Source organism: Paramisgurnus dabryanus, chromosome 14 (genome assembly GCF_030506205.2).
Source record: "Paramisgurnus dabryanus chromosome 14, PD_genome_1.1, whole genome shotgun sequence".
Taxonomy (NCBI): domain Eukaryota; kingdom Metazoa; phylum Chordata; class Actinopteri; order Cypriniformes; family Cobitidae; genus Paramisgurnus; species Paramisgurnus dabryanus.
Genome location: NC_133350.1, coordinates 14310471 through 14329042, shown reverse-complemented (window position 1 = coordinate 14329042; position 18572 = coordinate 14310471). Strand labels below are relative to the sequence as shown.

The window sequence follows — 18572 nt, the reverse complement described above, 5'->3', positions numbered from 1 at the left end:
TGCGATGATATCTCAACAGACTTTCAACTGACTATAAGTATCTTTGCAGGTGCATGTCAGCTTATTCCACTAACCCAAACCTCTTCCCTAACCCCAACCCTTACAGTCTACTAATACTCTAATGACAGTTAGTTGACGTATAGTTGCAAATTATTGAAAGTTAGTTGACATAAAGTTATTTATAGTTAGAAGAATGTCTAAAGTGGACTATCAAAATAAAGTGTAACCGAGGAACCTCCCCAAGACAAAATGGGACACCCAGAGACCTGATGCGACCCCCAGACTGAATAAAACCGCCCAGAAACCAGATGAAACCTCAAGATCCCAATTGCCCGGTGTATTTTTTGGCTATTGATAAAAATCTCATATCATGACTTTCATTAGGTCCTCAGTAAAACCCATCACAACACAAATCTGCATTTTTGTTTTTTGCTCTTACTGAATAAAATTATTTTGTCAGAAAAATTTGTTAGAAGTATATTTATTGATACACAAAAGCCACACAATAACAATAACACACAACTCCCTTAAACAGAGTGAATCTGATGATTATAAATCATGCTGTGCTGAATAAAACAACACCACAGCAGAGTAGTGATTAATGTGAAGAGGTCTGGTCTGGTCTGGTCTGGTCCAGCGGTGAGCTTCAGCAGCAGGATCTGTTCACCTCAGTCAGGAATCACTCTGGAGGAGAACAGCCACATGTTCATTTCATTTTCAATGGCTGTGAACAAATCAACACATTGAAGAAGGCCTCTAGACCTGAAACTCCATGACGACTGTTTTCATTTCTATGCTTTGAGTTTCATGGGAAACAACAGCTCTTGTATCTCCTGGATCTCTGTGAGGAGACATTGAGGAAGATTATTTACAGGAGAGCAGGACATGAAATACATTTAAATTTGACTAAAGATGTTATGTTACTTACATTATCGTCTCAGACCGATTGACTTCTGAAATAAGAAGAAAGAACAGAAGGTGATGAAAATGACATGGGACACTTATAAAAACACAATAACATCTACAGAGAGAACTTACGGTTATTGTGGGATTTCTCGATTTTACTGTTGATGTTCCACAAGACACAAAACGTTCCTCCAATTATCACCATCAACAAGAACCCACAAAAAACAAACGCCATGACTTCCATGGGCATCACCACCAAATCTGTTAAAAAAATATATCAAACCATCATGAGATGACTGTGGAAGAGCATTTCTGGGCTGACAGTACATGCTTGTTTTGTGTTGTCCTAGCTGTGTACTTTTCCATTAAATGTGTAAGGGTCACATCTACATTACAGTTCAATGCTTTCAATTGATTTCTATAGGGAAAATAAAAAGGTTGACCAAGCATCATTGTGATCAAAAGTTGAACAAATAATTTAGTTGTTTTATGATAACTTCAGAGGATTCACCTCACCTGTGTTCTGGATTAGGATTTCTGAACTTTCCACCCAAGTTGAGTTGTTGTCAAAACTGTCCTTCACCGCACATCTGTAATACCCAGAGCTCGCCGCGGTGATGTCTGTGATGACCAGGATCTGACCGTGTTGACCGAGGCCGTGAAATTCACCTACTGATGGGAGGGACGTGTGGTTTAAAGTCCAGGAGAATGATGGAAACGTTCCTCTGCTCGGGACACATTTCAAACGGGCGGCTGTCACTACTGCAGTAACATCATGGAGGTAAGTGACCACAACCTGCACAGCGCCACCTACTGGAACTAATACAAAGACAAACAGAAAGCATGAAGGTTAGTTTGTTTGACAAGAGCTTCTAAAACCACCAGCTCCAAACTACAATCATCATCTATAATACAATCTATGGTGTATTTAGACGTTTCAGCAGTAACAACATAAACGATTTTCATGGAACAAACATAACTTCCGGTAAACTCTGTAAAGAATCAATAACAACAGAGTCCTTTTAGAGTAGTTTATTTCTGATAACAAGCAAAAAACAAATAACAAGTAGATTACTTAAGTTCAAATCATAGCTAAAGTGTATCAAAAACTACACTGAGCTAACATTACTTTGTAAAATTGCACAATTTTAACTGCAGATCAGCTGCCAGACCTCTCTTCACATAGCGCTGATCCATGACTGCCCTCTCCCCTCATCTTTAAGAAATCAAAACATTTGTTATTTTTTCGGCAAGGTATTTGTTCCAGAGTTCAGTTTAGCCACTAGTGAGACCATTAAACAAACAGAGACCGGAAGTTACGTTATGTTCAGACGCGTAAACGCGACAATGGATGTGCGTCCGATGAAAGTGTCTATATGAAATGGTGATATAGATCTATACATTCATTTATTTTATTTACATTTTACATAATATTTTCAGTATTTTAATGACATTTTCTTATCTATTCTTCTTTTTCTTTTTAGACCACTCTTGCCGCTGCTTTCTGAATCATCTTTAGGGGTTTGGTTGTGCAGGCTGGAAGTCCAGCCAGTAGCGCATTGCAGTAGTCCAGCCTGGACAGGACCAGAGCTTGGACTAGGACCTCCATAGCGTGCTCATTTAGGAAAGGTCTAATATTCCTAATATTGTAGAGGATGAATCTACAAGAGCGAGCGGTGCCGGCAACATGCTCTGTGAAGCTAAGCTGATCATCAATGACCACTCCCAGGGCTTTGGCCGTCTTGGAAAGCAAGATGGTCGATTAACCTAGCTGAATGGAAAGGTTGTGCTGAATCTTTGGTTCAGATGATATGACAAGCAGTTCTGTCTTCGCAAGGTTAAACTGGAGATGGTGGTCCTTCATCCAGAGTGAGATGTCCCTCAGGCATGCGTAGATGTGGACAGAAACTGTTGGATCATCATCAGGGTGGAAGATAAGTGGAGTTGAGTGTCATTCATATGGCAGTGGTAGGAAAAGCCGTGTTTTCGAATGACAGAACCCAGGGATGTCATGTTTATCGAAAAGAGCAGCGGTCCCAGCACAGAGCCTTGAGGCACCCCAGTCTCGAGACATTGGGGTTCGGAGACGTCACCTCTCCAGGATACACAAAATAACCTACCTGAGAGGTACGACTTGAACCATAGAAGCGCTGTGTCAGAGACCATATATTTAAAACATAATTTCCAGATTTTTTATATATTTACAGTTTTATTTGAGACATAAGCTAGATATTCATTACTGAAACAAATAAATGATCTTCACTGGAAGCACAGAACATGGAAATGGACCTTTCACTTTGTCACATTTACAGCAAAGACAGAGTATAAAACCCCTTGCTGTCACTCACCCACTTCCAGATTGACCGAATCAGAGATGAGCTGCTGGATTTCTTTCTTGGCTTTGCATTGAGCAGCTCCCATGTTCAGACCCACAGAGACGGGCAGAAGAAACCAGGTCTCCAGTGAAGAAACCTGCTTCTCAAACATCTCTACACCATTCAATAACATGTGAAATATCACCGGAGGACTTCCACGGTCCAGACGACAGCTTATATTTGCGGTCACGTCAGAGCCAATAGAGAAGACTGTGAACGTCAGTCTGGGTGCTGAGATATATTCTGGAAATCAAAAAAACCCAATCATTATCATTATAATGGAGATTTTGATTGCCTGAAATATTCAAATCCTACTTATATGTGTAAAGTGACATATTTAAACTGATGTTGAAAATGCAGGACATCTATCAGGAATTTAGCAAATGTAACTATTTAAAGTTTTAACAAAATATTTCAGAGTAAAGACATGTTTACTGTGATGTTGCGATGTCGTATTTGATTAATTCTTACGTTCCACATAGACATTGAGATTTTGACTGCTGGAGAATCTTGGAGAATCCTCTATTTGGTTACTGGCCGTGCATGAATATATCCCAGCATGCTGTTCACCTGCCCTTTCCACTGTTAGTGTGTTTTCTGACAGCTGGTAGAGTTTCGATTGTGAGGTCACTTCCTGTTTGTTATGGTACCACAGGAAGGACAGATATGATCCTTTTTTGACAAGACAGCTCAGGACGAGTCTTTCTCCCTCATAGATGATGGCCGGATCCGGCTCCGAGCTCAAGCTTACACCCTGAACAGGGACTAACATTGATAAAACAGCATTGATTTACTGTATTTTTTATTGTTCAATCAATCTCCTCCAAGTAAAAACTACATTTGTATTTTATAATAGAGTTTTGACTCCCATTATGAAACATTATTATCAAAAAAGTCAAAAGCAGTTTAACATCTTTGACACTTTCTGTGTTTTTTAAGATTTTGTGAGAAATAAACAGGGTGCGATTTGTGAAAAAATCAGAGGGGGGATGTTTTTCAAATATTTTAATTTATGAAAATGGTTATTAAACTATTTCTTGTATAAATGTTGAAATAAAACATGCAACAAAATAATACATTTTATAGGGATATATAAAATACACTGCAAAAAATGATTTTCAAGAAAAAATGTTCTTAGTATTTTTGTCTTGTTTTCTGTAAAAATATCTAAAAATTCTTATATTAAGGTGCTTTTTCTTGATGAGCAAAACGACCTAAGAAAATAAGTCTAGTTTTTAGACCAAAAATATCAAATTTAAGCGATTTTGTGCATAAAACAAGCAAAAAAAATCTGCCAATGGGGTAAGCAAAAAATTTTGAACATTTTTGACACTAAATTCAAGAAAAATTTGCTTACCCCATTGGCAGATTATTTTGCTTGTTTTATGCACAAAATCACTTAAATGTGATATTTTTGGTCTAAAAACTAGACTTATTTTCTTGGGTCGTTTTGCTCATCAAAGAAAAAGCATCTCAATTTAAGAAATTTTACATATTTTTAATGAAAACAAGACAAAAATACTATGAATTTTTTTCTTGAAAATATTTTTTTGCAGTGTATAAACCAATTCAGTATAAAATTTCATTTCACTTACTCACTACTTGTAACTGTAAAGTGTTGCTGGTTTGTCCTCCTGGGTTTAGTCTGCAGTAATATTTGCCCTCTGATTCCTCTGTGACCGTAAATTTGAGCACGGTGTTGACGTCTGTGGTGATCAGACGTCCATCATCCTTTCTGAGTTCATAAGTAAGAGGTGAAGATAAACCTGAAACCTGACATTCAAACTGGACTCGAGATTTCAGATAGGCCCTGTCAGGCCCAGACAGAACCGGTTGAGAGTCAGATCCACCTGCACACAGAGAATGAAATAAACTAGGGTTATTTTCAAGCCAGCGTTGGGTCAAAAAGGGACAAACCCAACTTGCTCGGTTGTGATTTAACCTATGCTGGCTTGTATAAACCCCAAAATTTACATTTTCTGGATTCATTTAACCCTATGGCTAGGTTTGCCAATTTTTGTCCCAACACTAGGTGAAAATAACCTAACACTTGTACCGCACTGCTGTTTATATGTGGTGCATTTATTCACGGAGATCAAATCTTTTGGCAACACCACATCAACAAACAAACTTCAAAGTTGAAATGTTCAGTGTTGGCACACAATTAAGTGTTGGGTTTAGTTTCAACCAAGCGTTGGGTCAAAAAAAACAATATTGGGTTAAATATGGATATTGGATATAACAAGATTGAGCACTGCTATTACTATGCATAGGGGACGATGCAATGGTCAATACGGCCGCTCTGGCGATGGAAGTCCCGCTTTCAGGGTAAAAGAACCAATTGTCAATCAATAAAGACTCTGTGGGTGGAGCTCTGTACAGTCACGTGAGGCGCATGACAATAGGTGCCTTCGACTTCATGCGGCGCCGCAAGAATCAACAGTCGGATGACAGAAAGTGGTTCTAACCCCAAACCCAAGCGACAATGGTAAGAAAATAGGAAACACGATTGAGTAAACAATACGTGAAACTGACACGGAAAAGAAAGTAAAAATGCGGAGATACCATGACAATGACATGGATATATGAGCAAAATATTTCGTGACTATAACACGTAAATTTGTGAGATCAGGTTGCTCTATATTGAATGTTTTAGTTGCTGCTTATACTGTATGCTCGAAAATAGTCAAATGCTTTCAGCGCCAGCTCAAATTGGACAAACTTTCTAACCGGCATGCATGCACTTCCGTTAAGTCAGCTGTAGATCGGTCTGTGCAGTGTCGCATGAAGTTGAACACCCCTAATACGCATGTAGAGTGGCCGAAACCACTGTGCAAAAAAATTATTTTTGTTGCAATTTCAGCTTAAGAAACTAAAGTTACGGTACAGCTGACCTCAGGTTTAATTGTTGGTCAGAAATATGTTGTTTAATTGTGATTCTAGCACACGATTTTAGATATATCTGTTTTTTCCCCATTCAAATAGATGACGTTGCAAACATGGCTGCCTAGTGTGTGACTTTGGTTAAATGAACCCAGAAAATGGATGCCAAGCAACTCTATTTGTGAAGTGTGACTTTACTTTATTTTAAACAGAGTCAAACACGGCTCATCCGATCAGAATTCAGAATAATCAATTGAAAGAAGAATATATTGACATACCAATTTCTGTCACAAGTCCAACCAAAACTGAAACACATAAGAGACACACAGTAAATATACAGGAGGTGGAAGAAGTAGAATAAAGTTTATCATAGAAGGGTTACCATAGTAAAAATATAATTAACTCACCCAAGTATGACACGAAGAGGAAATAAATGCTTCCTCCCATAGCTCTTCACACATCTACAACATGACGCTACACTGTTGTATATTAAGACATAAACATATGTGTGTGTGTGTGTGTGTATCAGAGAGTCACAGCTCTGTGTCGGTGTGTGTGTGCATCACAGATAAACACGCTTCAAGTTAAAGCTGCAGTCATGACTGAATTATGGAGAGGTACGGTTCGGTACAGAAAAAGATGCTTTATTAAAAAAATACACTTAAAATGACAAACATAACATATGTAGCTTAACAAAATGATTTAAATAGCTGGTGTATAATACTGACAATGGCTTTGAAAATATAAGTGTGAGAGAGGAAAATAACAGACAACACACTGTTTTTTTTTAAGTCTCCCTGTAGTCATTTGAAATGCATCTTTGAGCATATACAGAATAAATGTTTGACATGTGACAGCAATTTCTTCTTGCTTCAAAACTGCTTGAATGTGACTTTACACCCTTGCCTCATTTTGTATATGCGTATAATACGCAAATTAGTCCCCGTCTCTACTCTTTCGCACCACCTTGGACCATAGATATACATGTACATAGATGCTACAGTTTCAGCCAAATAACTGCTAAGTTTCAGCATAAATATATACAATATATATTAAAAATATTGACGCAGTGTCTGTGACGTCACCCATAGGTTTGTAAAGGGTGGGTAGTTGGCGGGGCCTGCCGTAGCCATCTTGGCATCGCGTCACTCCCGGATAACCGAAAATGGGTAAAGATGGGGGACGTTGGTGAAGATGAAGTGACTGGTTGCTAAAACCACACCCGTCTAGCTCAACGGTAATGACAGCATTGGCAGTTCACCCGTCACTCAAGTGGTCACGCCCTTAATTATGCAGAACATTAAGGCTTAATATAATTTAAACCGATGAGTGACAAAAACATTCACCCCCTCACAGTTGTCATGAAGGGCAAAATTTGCAATATAGACCAAAAACACTCTTTGTACAAGGCTGTAAACATAATATTTTCTGCTGTAAAGTTGGACATTTTAACATGGGGGTCTATGGGATTTACTTCCAAATTGGAGCCAGCCTCTAGTGGCCAGTCAATGAATTGCAGTGTATTGGCTCCACGATAGAGATCGGAAGGTTGCCCCTTGATCCGCATGTTCAACTGTGTTGATATGATTGGTTATATGTCTGTGATGTTGGAAACCGCAGGAATAAGATGTTGAATGATGAATTTGCACATGGCTTGTCTGAAAACATTAAAAACATCCCATAGACATATAAACAAAAATAAAAACTTGATTTTCCCCACAGCGGGACTTTAACACTTAATGTAGTTACAAATGTCGACACGCATCGAAACAATTGTGACTTTACATCCTTTGATGTCACACCGCTAAAGTCTGATCCGAGAACAGTTTTTCCATGCAGTAATGTACATGTGATTGTTAGGGTTTTCTCTGTTTTTGTCTCTGGATGGTAGTGTGTTCCTTCACCAGGAAACGCTTATCAGAACTGCACTGTAAGAGAAAAGATGACAGATCAACTACAAACAATCCAAATTCAGACAAAATAATACACATTTGATTTTACAATCATAATATCATTTTATTTTGGGAAAACACATACAGTACAGTAGAAATGAGATGATTCGGTATTATTTACTGTAAATGATAAATGGAAAATAAGAGTTTTCATCACTCACCATCACCAACATGTCCTTCAATCCCTCGATGGCTTTATGATTCGCTCGTGCACGTGACATGTATGAAGTCAATATGACACTGTGAAGCACAGGTGCGAGGCACATTATTGATTCTAATCTGTGTATTGTGCATGTAAAGATGCTCATTAAGTTAAAAAATAGATTTTTTATGGACACACACTTACACTTCAGCCAGTATCAGAGCATACGCGAAGGCTTCGGATGAGACGTATCTGATGGTGCTCTGAACGGGACCGGGCAGCGTCTTTATACACACATCCGTCACGTTAAATATGGTATTGTTGCCTTCAAACGGACCACAGTCACCAGGATTAAACCTTAACACACAGTCCACAGAGTTAAAATGATTCATATGGATATATTATTAGTGACATGTATCTGCATTATATAGGTCACGCAGGTCAAAGAATATCATCTTGTTAGCATTTGTACCTGTAGATGTTGACACCCAAAGTGACGAGCGACATGATGAGACCCAAACACAGTGTAAAATGAAAAAGGACCGATAAACTGGTCGTCCTGAACATTCTCTTGGTCCGAAGGCAACATCGTGTTAATGTGAACTGAGAGACAGAGAAGGAGACAGAGAGAATTAAGTTGATGTGTTTTATAATCTGGACCAGATTCTGATGTGAACCCAAACATTCATCAAACCTTTTTGAGATAGAAGAGCAGCAGAAGACGGACAGCGCTGAGCGCGGGGAGCAGAGGACAGTAAAACATACCGACCCACGTGACCGTCTGACTGTTCACCAGATCTAAAACATTTGAGGTAATATCAAACTCTGGCTTGTTTAACTTCTTCAGGAGACTTGAAGATGGGAACCGTTCCACCAGTAACCTACAGACAGACACAGAGAGTTAGTGACAAGGTGACACCTGCTAGTAGCTTAAAGGGATAGTTCACCCAAAAATAAAAATTGCCTCAAGCCATCCTTGATGTGTATGGTTATACAATCTTCTCAAAATTACAGAGATGCCGATTCGCAAAGGACTAAAATGATCACAGGATCTAGGTGTATCATTGTCACCTGTCCCCCTCATTATTTCTCCCCTATTTTAAGTCCTTGTGCCCATTGTTCTGTCTACATTCGTGTACTGCTTTGTTCCTGTTGTGTTCCTGTACCGTAAGATCCAGTTATATCCAGTTCATTGTTTAAGTCTAGTTTAGTCCAGTTTGATATTTTTATAGTACAGTCTAGTCCTGTCAATGTTTTGTTTATCCTGTTCTATGTTGGTTTTGCCCCATCGTGGGTTTTTTGCTTGTTGTTTTGTAAAAGTCTTTTGTGTTTTCTACATTGTCTGCGCTTGGGTTCGTTCATTTGAAAGTCCTGACACTCACGTTCTTGGGAAGGTCAAGCAAAACGTGCTGACGAAACCCTCAAGAAAGTTGAACATGATGAGTTTGTACATCTCTTTCCCAAACGCGTTCTCCTTGCACTGAAATAAACAAACATACGCAGAGTATAAAATGATTGATGCATACAAGCAAACAGGTAATTGAGTTCTCAAGTGTTTCTCCTTCTGTAACTTGGGTCTTTTGGTAAATGGGCACATAGTCATTGTGATCTCTTTTTGATGGGATTTGTAGAGCTGATGTTGGGTTACAGTAGAGAACAAACCTTGTCTTGATGTTTTGGTGCCCTTATAAGAAAGAACAGATAGATGCCCAAAGATGCCAGCTTCAGGAAAATACTCCTGCACACAGAGTTTTCCATTAGTACCCACAAGAAAACACGCATGGGACACACTTTAGAGGTCAAAGTGCACAAGCTGTCTGACCTGATCAGAGTGACATTCAGCTGAGTGGCAGGCAAGTAATGCTCGAACTCTGAGATCTTATTAAAGATGTGCGGTAACAGGCAATTCACGGTCATCATGGTGATGGGAGGAAGATACTCAAAACTCAGAGATTTTAAGACTGATAACCAATTGTTGAATTCAGGGGGATCCGTTTTCTAAAGAAAAACATTAAATTCCAATGAGAATCCTCCAGGACAACCACCCCACTGTGCAGAAACTCACACCTCACCAAGATTACCTGCATCTTTTTCTCATCTCCCCCTCTCCTTATCCACTTACCCTTAAGTCTCACCCATGAACTGTTAAGCATTCTATATGCACAAATGTTATAAGGGCCAGATTTACTAACAGCTTGCGCCAGTGCAAACCATCATTTTGGCGGGATTTACTAAAGACGCCCAGTAGATCATTAGCACTGAAAAGGTGTAGTTTTCTTCGTTAGCTGTGATATCCGTGGTGCTGAACTCAAGCTCATCAGGTGTTAGTCGATCACCCGCACCTCACCAGCTCTGTTTATTTCTGATTCTGAACTAATTTGCGCTGCTCTTAGTAGATTGCGTTGGTCATTATGGAAATCAGCTGTTGCGCCTGTGTTATTTTAGTAAATAACCTGCTGATATTACCACTCTCATCTGAATTGCACTGTTTAATAAATCTAGCCCTAAATGTTCATGTTTGATATCATCTGAAGTGAAGACCCAATCACTACCAAATTCCTATCATTATTACAATGCTTTGATCTCTCTGGATATTTAAGGAAAGTTTGCAAAAGGTTCGGCGGGATTGTGTCTTTGGACACAGCATCATGTATTTTTATTTTACTTGAGGAATCTGTAGCCAGATCTCCTATGCTATTAACAGCATTTCGTCCTTTTGCCAGGTATGCAATGCTTTCATATGATTACAACTGTTTATTGATTTATACTTCATATTTGATTTGGATTGTGAATTGGCTTTTGAATTATGATCTACTTACTAGGGATGGGCGATAATTTGCATGCGATTGTCATTGCGCATCTCAACAGTGAAGCCAGTAAGTAAATTGCCATCAGCTGTTTTCAGATGGAGCAGCATTTACTACACAAAGCTGTAGCTCACTGACAATCGGGGCAATTTTGCATTAATTATCGCGGACGTATTGCCTGCGCTATATTTGTATGCGATATGGCCCAGCTTGTGAACTACAACTTTGTGTAGTAAATGGCACTCCATCTGAAAGCAGCAGATTGCGATTTACTTCTAATCTAGGTATCGCATGCAAATTATCGCCCATCCCTACTCCTTACCTGGTTGGCTAATAAATTACTATGTTTGGATTTATTCTGCATACTCTGAATTATTGACTTGTGTATATTACAATGTATCCACAAATCTACAATCAGGGTTAAGTTCTGTAGTATGTGGGCTAGGGATGCTAAACAATTAATCCCGATTAATCGTTAAGCATCCCTAATGTGGGCTATCAGAGTGGTCATAACCCCTGGTCATTGTCCCTGTTTTAAATAGGTTTTTATATAATTTACTCTTTTCGGCCAAATGCCGCTTGTCTGAACCCCTGGTTACTGTCTGGACTTTGCACGACATTGTATGGGGCTACATGGGGACCTTTTAGCAAGAGATCACAGGAGTGGCATTGTTAAATTGCTTTGGCCATAACCTCTGGTATGATCAAAATTGTGTTTGAAACCCGCGCAATGGTGTGGACCGATACGACATTGGTATATGAATGAACAAACTCAATATTGAGTAAAGAGGTAAGGAAGAATAACCAAACATTGATCTAAATTTTACAATTACGAAAGGTTGATTCCTATTATAAGCAATAAGATTTTATCTCATATAAAATTACCTAAACTACGTAACATTAATGTGTCATCAGTAAGCGTTGGAAAAGACAGAATGCGCAAGGACCCCTGGATTGTTTTTTCCAACATTGGGCCAATGGGTGTTTTTCACTTACAGGATGAATCCTGAGATAAAGAGAGACTGACAAGAGAGATCTGACAATACTACAATTGAGTTCTTTTAGGAAACTTTTAAAAGCATTTATTTCCTTACCCGGTTTTGTGAAAAATCGATGGAATAATAAATTAGAGCAAAGGAACTGGCCAGAAGAACCAGCACCAGGATGTTGAGAACGATCCGCAGGAAAATAACCAAAACCCATGCTCGGAAATTTCGCTCCTTGAGTTTCTCAAGAGACTTTTGCTCTTCGAGATCCATCTTCAGGTCGTTGTCAATAAACATGTGTTTAAGTTTGGCTGCGTCCTCGTTCTGAATACAGAAGTCCCATCCACAGAAAACCTTAAAACTCGCAGTGGAACCGAGGCGATTTCCAGTCAGCCATACTTGTTTGTAGCCAACAACAGTTCTGAAAAACATCAAAGAAGAAACATCTTCTGGAATGAAGCCATTAATCACAAGTTAAATAAAAAATGATATACACAAGAAATTATCTGACCTGCGGACCATCACGACGATGCTGAACAAGAAGATGGACGCCATGCAGAGTAAAAAAAGAATCGGGGTATTTAAACAATCAAAATTAAGAGACCCACTGGTGTAGAAACTATGAAATACTGGCGTCGTATTCAGAAAACCCTAAAAGCAGAAACCACACAGAGAAGCGTATCAATACAATATGTGTGTAATTCTGGAAGATCACAGATATTTATTAAGGAAGGTAAGATCGGCAGCATAAACCAACTCACTGATCCGATGAAAATGTCTTTAACATTAAATGAAACCTTCACATTCTCTAAAAGAAAGAGAACAGTTCTGTATAGACATGAAGTTTACATTAATACTCTCTAATGCAGGGTTCCCCAAATCTTACCCTGGAGGGCCAAGCACTGCAGAGTTTAGCTCCAACCCTGATCAAACACACCTGAGCAAGCTAATCAAGGTCTTCATGATCATAGATATGTATAAAGGCAAGATGTCTCGCCCACGCTGCTGGCCATTTGAGTGGAATGTCCCATTTGGCGGCCATCTTACCACAGGTAGCTTACTCACTCATAGCATTGAGTTTTAATGGTAATGTAATGTTTGTAAGAAACCAAACTGTTTGTAAATTGGTAGAAAATTAAGCAAGTTATGGTCATTTAAAAGTACCTGCACCATTTAAACTCAATGCTATGAGTGAGCGAGCTGCCTGTGGTAAGATGGCCGCCAGGCGATGACGTTAGAGACTCCGCCGTAACACATCTAGCCTTTATACATATCTATGTTCATGATCACTAGACAATTACAGGTGGGTAAAATTGATTAGGTTTGGACCCAAACTATTTAGTGCTTGGCCCTCCAGGGTAAGATTTGGGGAACCTTGCTCTAGTGTCAAAAACTCAAGACCCTCGGCCTGTCTCACCACGTTTATGTCTGAACATCAGCGTTGGGGTCAGCACAGATCCGCTGATAATGATGCAATACAGCAGATTTAAACCCAACAGGTAACGCAGGAACTCAAAGTAGGCTTTGATCCTGACACCAAACTGACCTGTGGATGAAACAAAATAAAGTTAACACATCTGTGTCATCACCATCACCTAACCTAAGCACACCTGCAGTCACCTTTAATCATGCGAAGCGTTTGTCTCCATGGCAACAGTATTGTCAAAGCGCTGCTGAAGTGCTCCTTTAAGCGCCTCCATGCGATAAGCTGGCTCCGCCTCCACGATTCCCAATAGCCAATCTTGTGCCTCCCCTTGCGTTTTTTCCTTTGTGAAACAAGCAATGGAAAAGTTTAAATGTTTTAGGACTTTGAAGCTGTTCCAAGGTCAGAATGTTTACATTTTATATGCCATACATCTCCAGAACTGTAAAAAAGATCATCTCCTGGCAGTAATCGGAATTATTTTTATATCAGACACACCTGACGTCTCTCTTTTCTTGCATACACACTGGCAGAGCTTTGAGCGGTACGCTGATGTCCATCAAGAGACGCTCATTTTGAACATCTGTGATCTGTATGTCTGGTTTCTGCTGCTGTCCTAGACGTGCCTGTGAGCTGGGTAACAGTCCAAATATCTCAGTATGATAATACTCATACGAGTCATCGGAAAAGACCGAGCTCTCGCTCTCATCTGTGTAGAAATGAAAACAATAATCAATCATAAAGATGCTTTCATTACTGTACATAAACGATCTGTAGAAACCTTTCACTTCCTGGATGTATATAATAGCACAGTTAGGGTTGCAAAATTCTGGGAATTTTCTAGGCTGGAAACTTTCAATAGTTTATCAATCCTCACCTCCCAGGGTACAAAAATTTAATTAAAGTACAGATATCTCTGTATTTTAATTTACGAATCTCTTTCTTTTAGCCTTCATTTTCAGCAGCTAGCAAAAAGATTAAAACTTAAATTAGGGTTTTATTTTAGAATCAAATCCTGCCTCTCTGTCATATCTAGAACGAGGCTGGTTAATCCCACTTTTATGTTTGTATGGTGATGTTTTATACATGCATGCTTCGTCTAATAGTTTACATACACTGGACACTGTTTACAATGGAGCTCTGAGGTTTATCACTGGTATGAAGGCACTCACTCACTACTATATAATCGTGTTGGATGGTCATCTTTATCAACACAGAGACTTTAACACTGGCATACATTTATATACAAGGCTATATTAGGTCTTCTTCCATCCTGACCTATATCAGTGTAAACAGTACTGGCTCTTTAAATCTTCGTTCCTAGGATCTTCTCCTTCTATCTGTTCCAAAGGTTAGATCGGAGCTGGGGAAAAAGGCGTTTAAGTTTGCTCCTCCTTCTACATGGAACAAGTTACAAAAATCTAAATGTATAATAAATTTAGTAAACTGGACTCATTGGTCGTTTTTAAAAGGATGTTGTTTAACGTTTAACTTAACTTTTGGCAGTCACATCTGGCTGTAGAGTTTTTATTTGATGTGTCTAGGATTCTGGTTGACCATGAGGGGTTTGTAGTTTCAGTTGTCTTATGTTTTTATTGTTTTTGTGTATCTTGTATTTGCATGTACTGTATGTGTGGTTGTACTGCTGCCTGCCTTAGCCAGGACACTCTTGAGAAAGAGATTTTTTATCTCAACAAGTCTCTTCCTGGCTAAATAAAGGTAAAAAATTGATAAAACAAGGGAATTAAAGGGAATATATGAGAATTAACAGGAATTTATGAGATTTAACAGGAATATATGGGAATTAACAGGAATATATGGCAATTACCTGAAATATATGGGAATTAACGGGAATTTATGGGAATTTATAGGAATATTTGGCAATTCTTCCTCTATCTATGTGTCTGACATTACCAAAAATGAAATACTGGAGATTGTGAATGGTTTTAAAATTAAAAGGTCAACTGATTGGACAGATATTGATATGAAACTAGTTAAAAATATATTACATTTAATATTAGAACCCTTGACTTATATTTCCAATTTGTCCTTTAATTCTGGTGTGTTTCCAGATCAGATGAAAACGGCAAAAATTATTCCAATTTATAAGAGTGGTGATAGTCATTTATACTCAAATTATAGACCAATTTCATTATTATCCCAATTTTCAAAAATACTGGAAAAACTTTTTTTTAAGAGGCTCGATAGTCTCATAGAAAAATGCATGATATTAAGTGATGATCAATATGGTTTCAGGAGCGGTCAATCGACTTCAATGGCAGTAATAAAATTAGTAGATCATACAGCATCTGCATTAGACAAAAAGTATTTTACTTTGGGTGTTTTTGTCGACCTCAAAAAAGCTTTTGATAGATCATAAATTATTAATGAATAAATTAGAACAATATGGTTTTAGAGGCTGTGCTTATTCATGGTTCAAAAGCTATCTTGACAATAGACACCAGTATGTACATTTTAATGAGCATCAATCAGAAATGCGTAAAGTAACTTGTGGTGTACCCCAGGGTTCTTTGCTTGGTCCTAAGTTGTTTATTCTTTATATTAATGACATCTGTAAGGTATCCGACTTGCTAAAAAGTGTTCTATTCGCAGATGACACAACACTGGGGATAATCTTCACCAATTAATTATGTGACTAGAGAACTATCCAGAATCAAGCACTGGTTTGACCGAAATAAATTATCTTTTTAATCCAAGTAAAACTAAGTATATTATATTCAGTAATGGACAATTTGAAACTAGCACGAGCTTAAAGATTGATGATGTGGCACTAGAAAGGATTAATGAAAAAAATTTCTTGGAATAATATTAGATCATAAATTATCCTGGAAACCACACATCACTCATGTTCAATCAAAACTGTCCAAAACAATTCCTATATTACATAAAACCAAGTATCTTCTAAAAACGTCTTCTTTGTATATCCTGTATTGTTCTCTTATTGTTCCATATTTGTCTTATTGTGTTGAAATATGGGGGCATGCTTACACCACAAACACAGAGCCTATTTTTATTTTACAAAAAAGCCATAAGGATAGTCAATCATTCACAGTATAATGAACCGACAAACTCAATATTTTGCAAATTTAAAGCAATAAAATTTCCCGATTTAGTTAGTCTGTATACTGTTGTCTTTATGTTAGAAGTTAATAGGAAAGTAGTGCCTGAAAATATACTATGTTTGTTTGAAAATAGGGACCAGAAATTTAATCTAAGAGGAGAGAACATGTTTAAAAAACAAATGGTCAGAACAAATCTTTAAAAAAAATTATTTCGGTAAAAGGGGTCAACTTGTGGAATGGTCTCACCGACAAACTTAAGAGGAGCAATTCCATTCATTATTTTAAAAAACAGTTGAAAATCTTAATTTTTGATCAATATATGAATACTTAAGAAAATTGTTTATGTATAATTGTTGTGCATAAATCAAAACAATGCAAGTAATGTATGTGTATGTATATGAATATCTGTATGCATGTATGTATATGTATATGTATATACGGATATATATGTATGTGTGTATGTACGTATATGTTTATGCAGGTATTTTTTATGTTTAATTTTGATGGGTAGATGTTGTTTTGTAAATAAGGTAGGCGCAATAAGCCGCGGCTTCAGCCTACACCTGTTCGGTTACCATTTTTTGTCTGTAATGAATTTTCTGTACATATATTTGTTCTATTTTAAGTAACCGAATAAACAAACATTCATTTATATGTAGAATGATAAAATGTGACAGCACAACATCAGAAGAACAAAACAAAAAATCTGTTTAAACCAGTCCTGGAAATGGGGGGGACGATGATGAATGAGTGAATTTCGAGGGGGAACAGAGTTCCACTTTAAACTGGTTAGATAGCATTTAAAAATGACTCCCCATTATGATTTTTTTTATTCCAACTATTATTTTATAATGCATCTACATGACACTTAATTCATATCAGTTTTTGTCGTCTTATTTAAATTATCCATTAATTAAATATCAAAATTTTCACACTCTACTTTTTCTGCAACCTGAGATCAAATTTATTGGTTAAAGTTTGTGGGACTTAAAAACTAGAGGAAACATAAAAAACGGTAATGTTATTTTAAACCCATCGAAGAAGTATGCAAAATTCCCCAGTGAATTTCTGGCATTCCCAGCCTTGGTTATAACTTAAATAGTCAGAGGAAACTGATGCACATTTTAAACGATTCACAACATCATCACCACAACTTTCACAACATTACACACAAACACACACACATGCAAGTTCCTGGTATAAACAAAATCTGCAATTGCATACAGCTTTTACTGTTTAATACTGTTACTGTACCTGATACAAGTCTCTGAAAGGTTATCCCATGTTCTTCATCCATCATGTCTGTCAATAAAGGAGCACAAACACAACACACACAACCTCTGACAAATACAGGACCCACAAACAGTTACACACGAGCAATGGTGCACTTCACCGTGTGTTTCTGAGAAGACGACTCATCAGGAAGTCATGTGATGAAAACCAAGTGGGTGTCACATACATCCCAACATCATAAATAAGATGTTAACACACCATCTTGAGATAGATGGAAAAATGTGAACTGCAGATGAGTGCCAACGTGGTGTTTTGAGATTTAGATTTTTTGTAAGTTCAGTTAAGTTTTGACTAACTGATGTTAGTTCTCAATGTTGACTGATCCATTAATGCACAGCTTAGAGGTCGTATCATAATATTAGTAGTATTAGCATCTTTATGTGAACACTGTGCAGTTGTTTGCTGTGAAGAGAGGATTTAATATAAGCATCTCTCTCTGTCTCTCTCTCTCCGTCTGTCTGTCGATTCAGTGTGACGAGTGAGAAACAGTAACTTCCTCCCCCTTTGCATTTCTGCAACACAATATAACAGAGAAATGAGTAATAATGAAGAGCTTTCTGACGTATGGATGACATTCAGAATACAAAACCTTCACAATCAATCTGAACACACACACAAACACTGCACTGTTGTCTAATGTAAAGTCTAATACAAGACTTCATGTGTATAAAACACACAACAGCTTCCTGTCAAACAGCCACAAACTAAAAACTATTTTTAAA

At 37.9% G+C, this 18572-nt stretch overlaps 2 protein-coding genes across 4 annotated transcripts; both read right to left on the bottom strand.

The window, feature by feature from the left end:
- Positions 1-473: 473 nt before the first annotated feature.
- On the bottom strand, positions 474-6683 carry LOC135740726 (Fc receptor-like protein 5). Of its 2 annotated transcripts, none has more exons than XM_065259229.2 (10): positions 6572-6683; positions 6443-6469; positions 4881-5131; positions 3753-4035; positions 3255-3524; positions 1423-1725; positions 1039-1167; positions 929-953; positions 763-841; positions 474-684 (listed from the first exon to the last, which is right to left on the bottom strand). In XM_065259229.2, the coding sequence occupies exons 1-10, from the start codon at positions 6609-6611 to the stop codon at positions 673-675; spliced, it is 1419 nt and encodes a 472-aa protein (XP_065115301.1). In that variant the 5' UTR covers positions 6612-6683; the 3' UTR covers positions 474-672. The 2 variants fall into 2 exon arrangements, with proteins under 2 accessions (XP_065115301.1, XP_065115300.1); XM_065259228.1 differs by having other exon boundaries at positions 477-684; positions 3753-4046; positions 4877-5131.
- A 106-nt stretch (positions 6684-6789) lies between these two features.
- On the bottom strand, positions 6790-17977 carry LOC135740725 (transmembrane channel-like protein 7). Of its 2 annotated transcripts, XR_010529251.1 has the most exons (16): positions 17812-17977; positions 13973-14183; positions 13672-13817; positions 13469-13597; positions 12813-12859; positions 12563-12702; positions 12160-12472; positions 10081-10256; positions 9921-9996; positions 9641-9738; positions 8953-9139; positions 8731-8861; positions 8463-8615; positions 8278-8356; positions 7950-8092; positions 6790-7822 (listed from the first exon to the last, which is right to left on the bottom strand). XR_010529251.1 is itself a non-coding variant. In XM_065259226.1 (15 exons), exons 1-15 carry the CDS (start codon positions 17855-17857, stop codon positions 8021-8023), a joined length of 2004 nt encoding a protein of 667 aa, XP_065115298.1. In that variant the 5' UTR covers positions 17858-17977; the 3' UTR covers positions 6790-8020. The 2 variants fall into 2 exon arrangements, 1 of the variants encoding a protein (XP_065115298.1); XM_065259226.1 differs by having other exon boundaries at positions 6790-8092.
- Between the last annotated feature and the right edge of the window lie 595 nt (positions 17978-18572).

Bases quoted from the DNA above. Each gene is read 5' to 3' on its own strand.
- LOC135740726 (XM_065259228.1), bottom strand. From the start codon at position 6,611: ATGGGAGGAAGCATTTATTTCCTCTTCGTGTCATACTTGG. The intron at 6,470-6,571 runs GTGAGTTAATTA...TATGTGTTTCAG, and splicing joins CCTCTTCGTGTCATACTTGG to TTTTGGTTGGACTTGTGACA. The intron at 954-1,038 runs GTAAGTTCTCTC...TTCTTATTTCAG, and splicing joins CGAGAAATCCCACAATAACC to AAGTCAATCGGTCTGAGACG.
- LOC135740725 (XM_065259226.1), bottom strand. From the start codon at position 17,857: ATGATGGATGAAGAACATGGGATAACCTTTCAGAGACTTGTATCAG. The intron at 14,184-17,811 runs GTACAGTAACAG...ATTTCTACACAG, and splicing joins CTTTCAGAGACTTGTATCAG to ATGAGAGCGAGAGCTCGGTC. The intron at 8,862-8,952 runs GTTTGATGAATG...TCTGTCTCTCAG, and splicing joins TGCTCTTCTATCTCAAAAAG to TTCACATTAACACGATGTTG.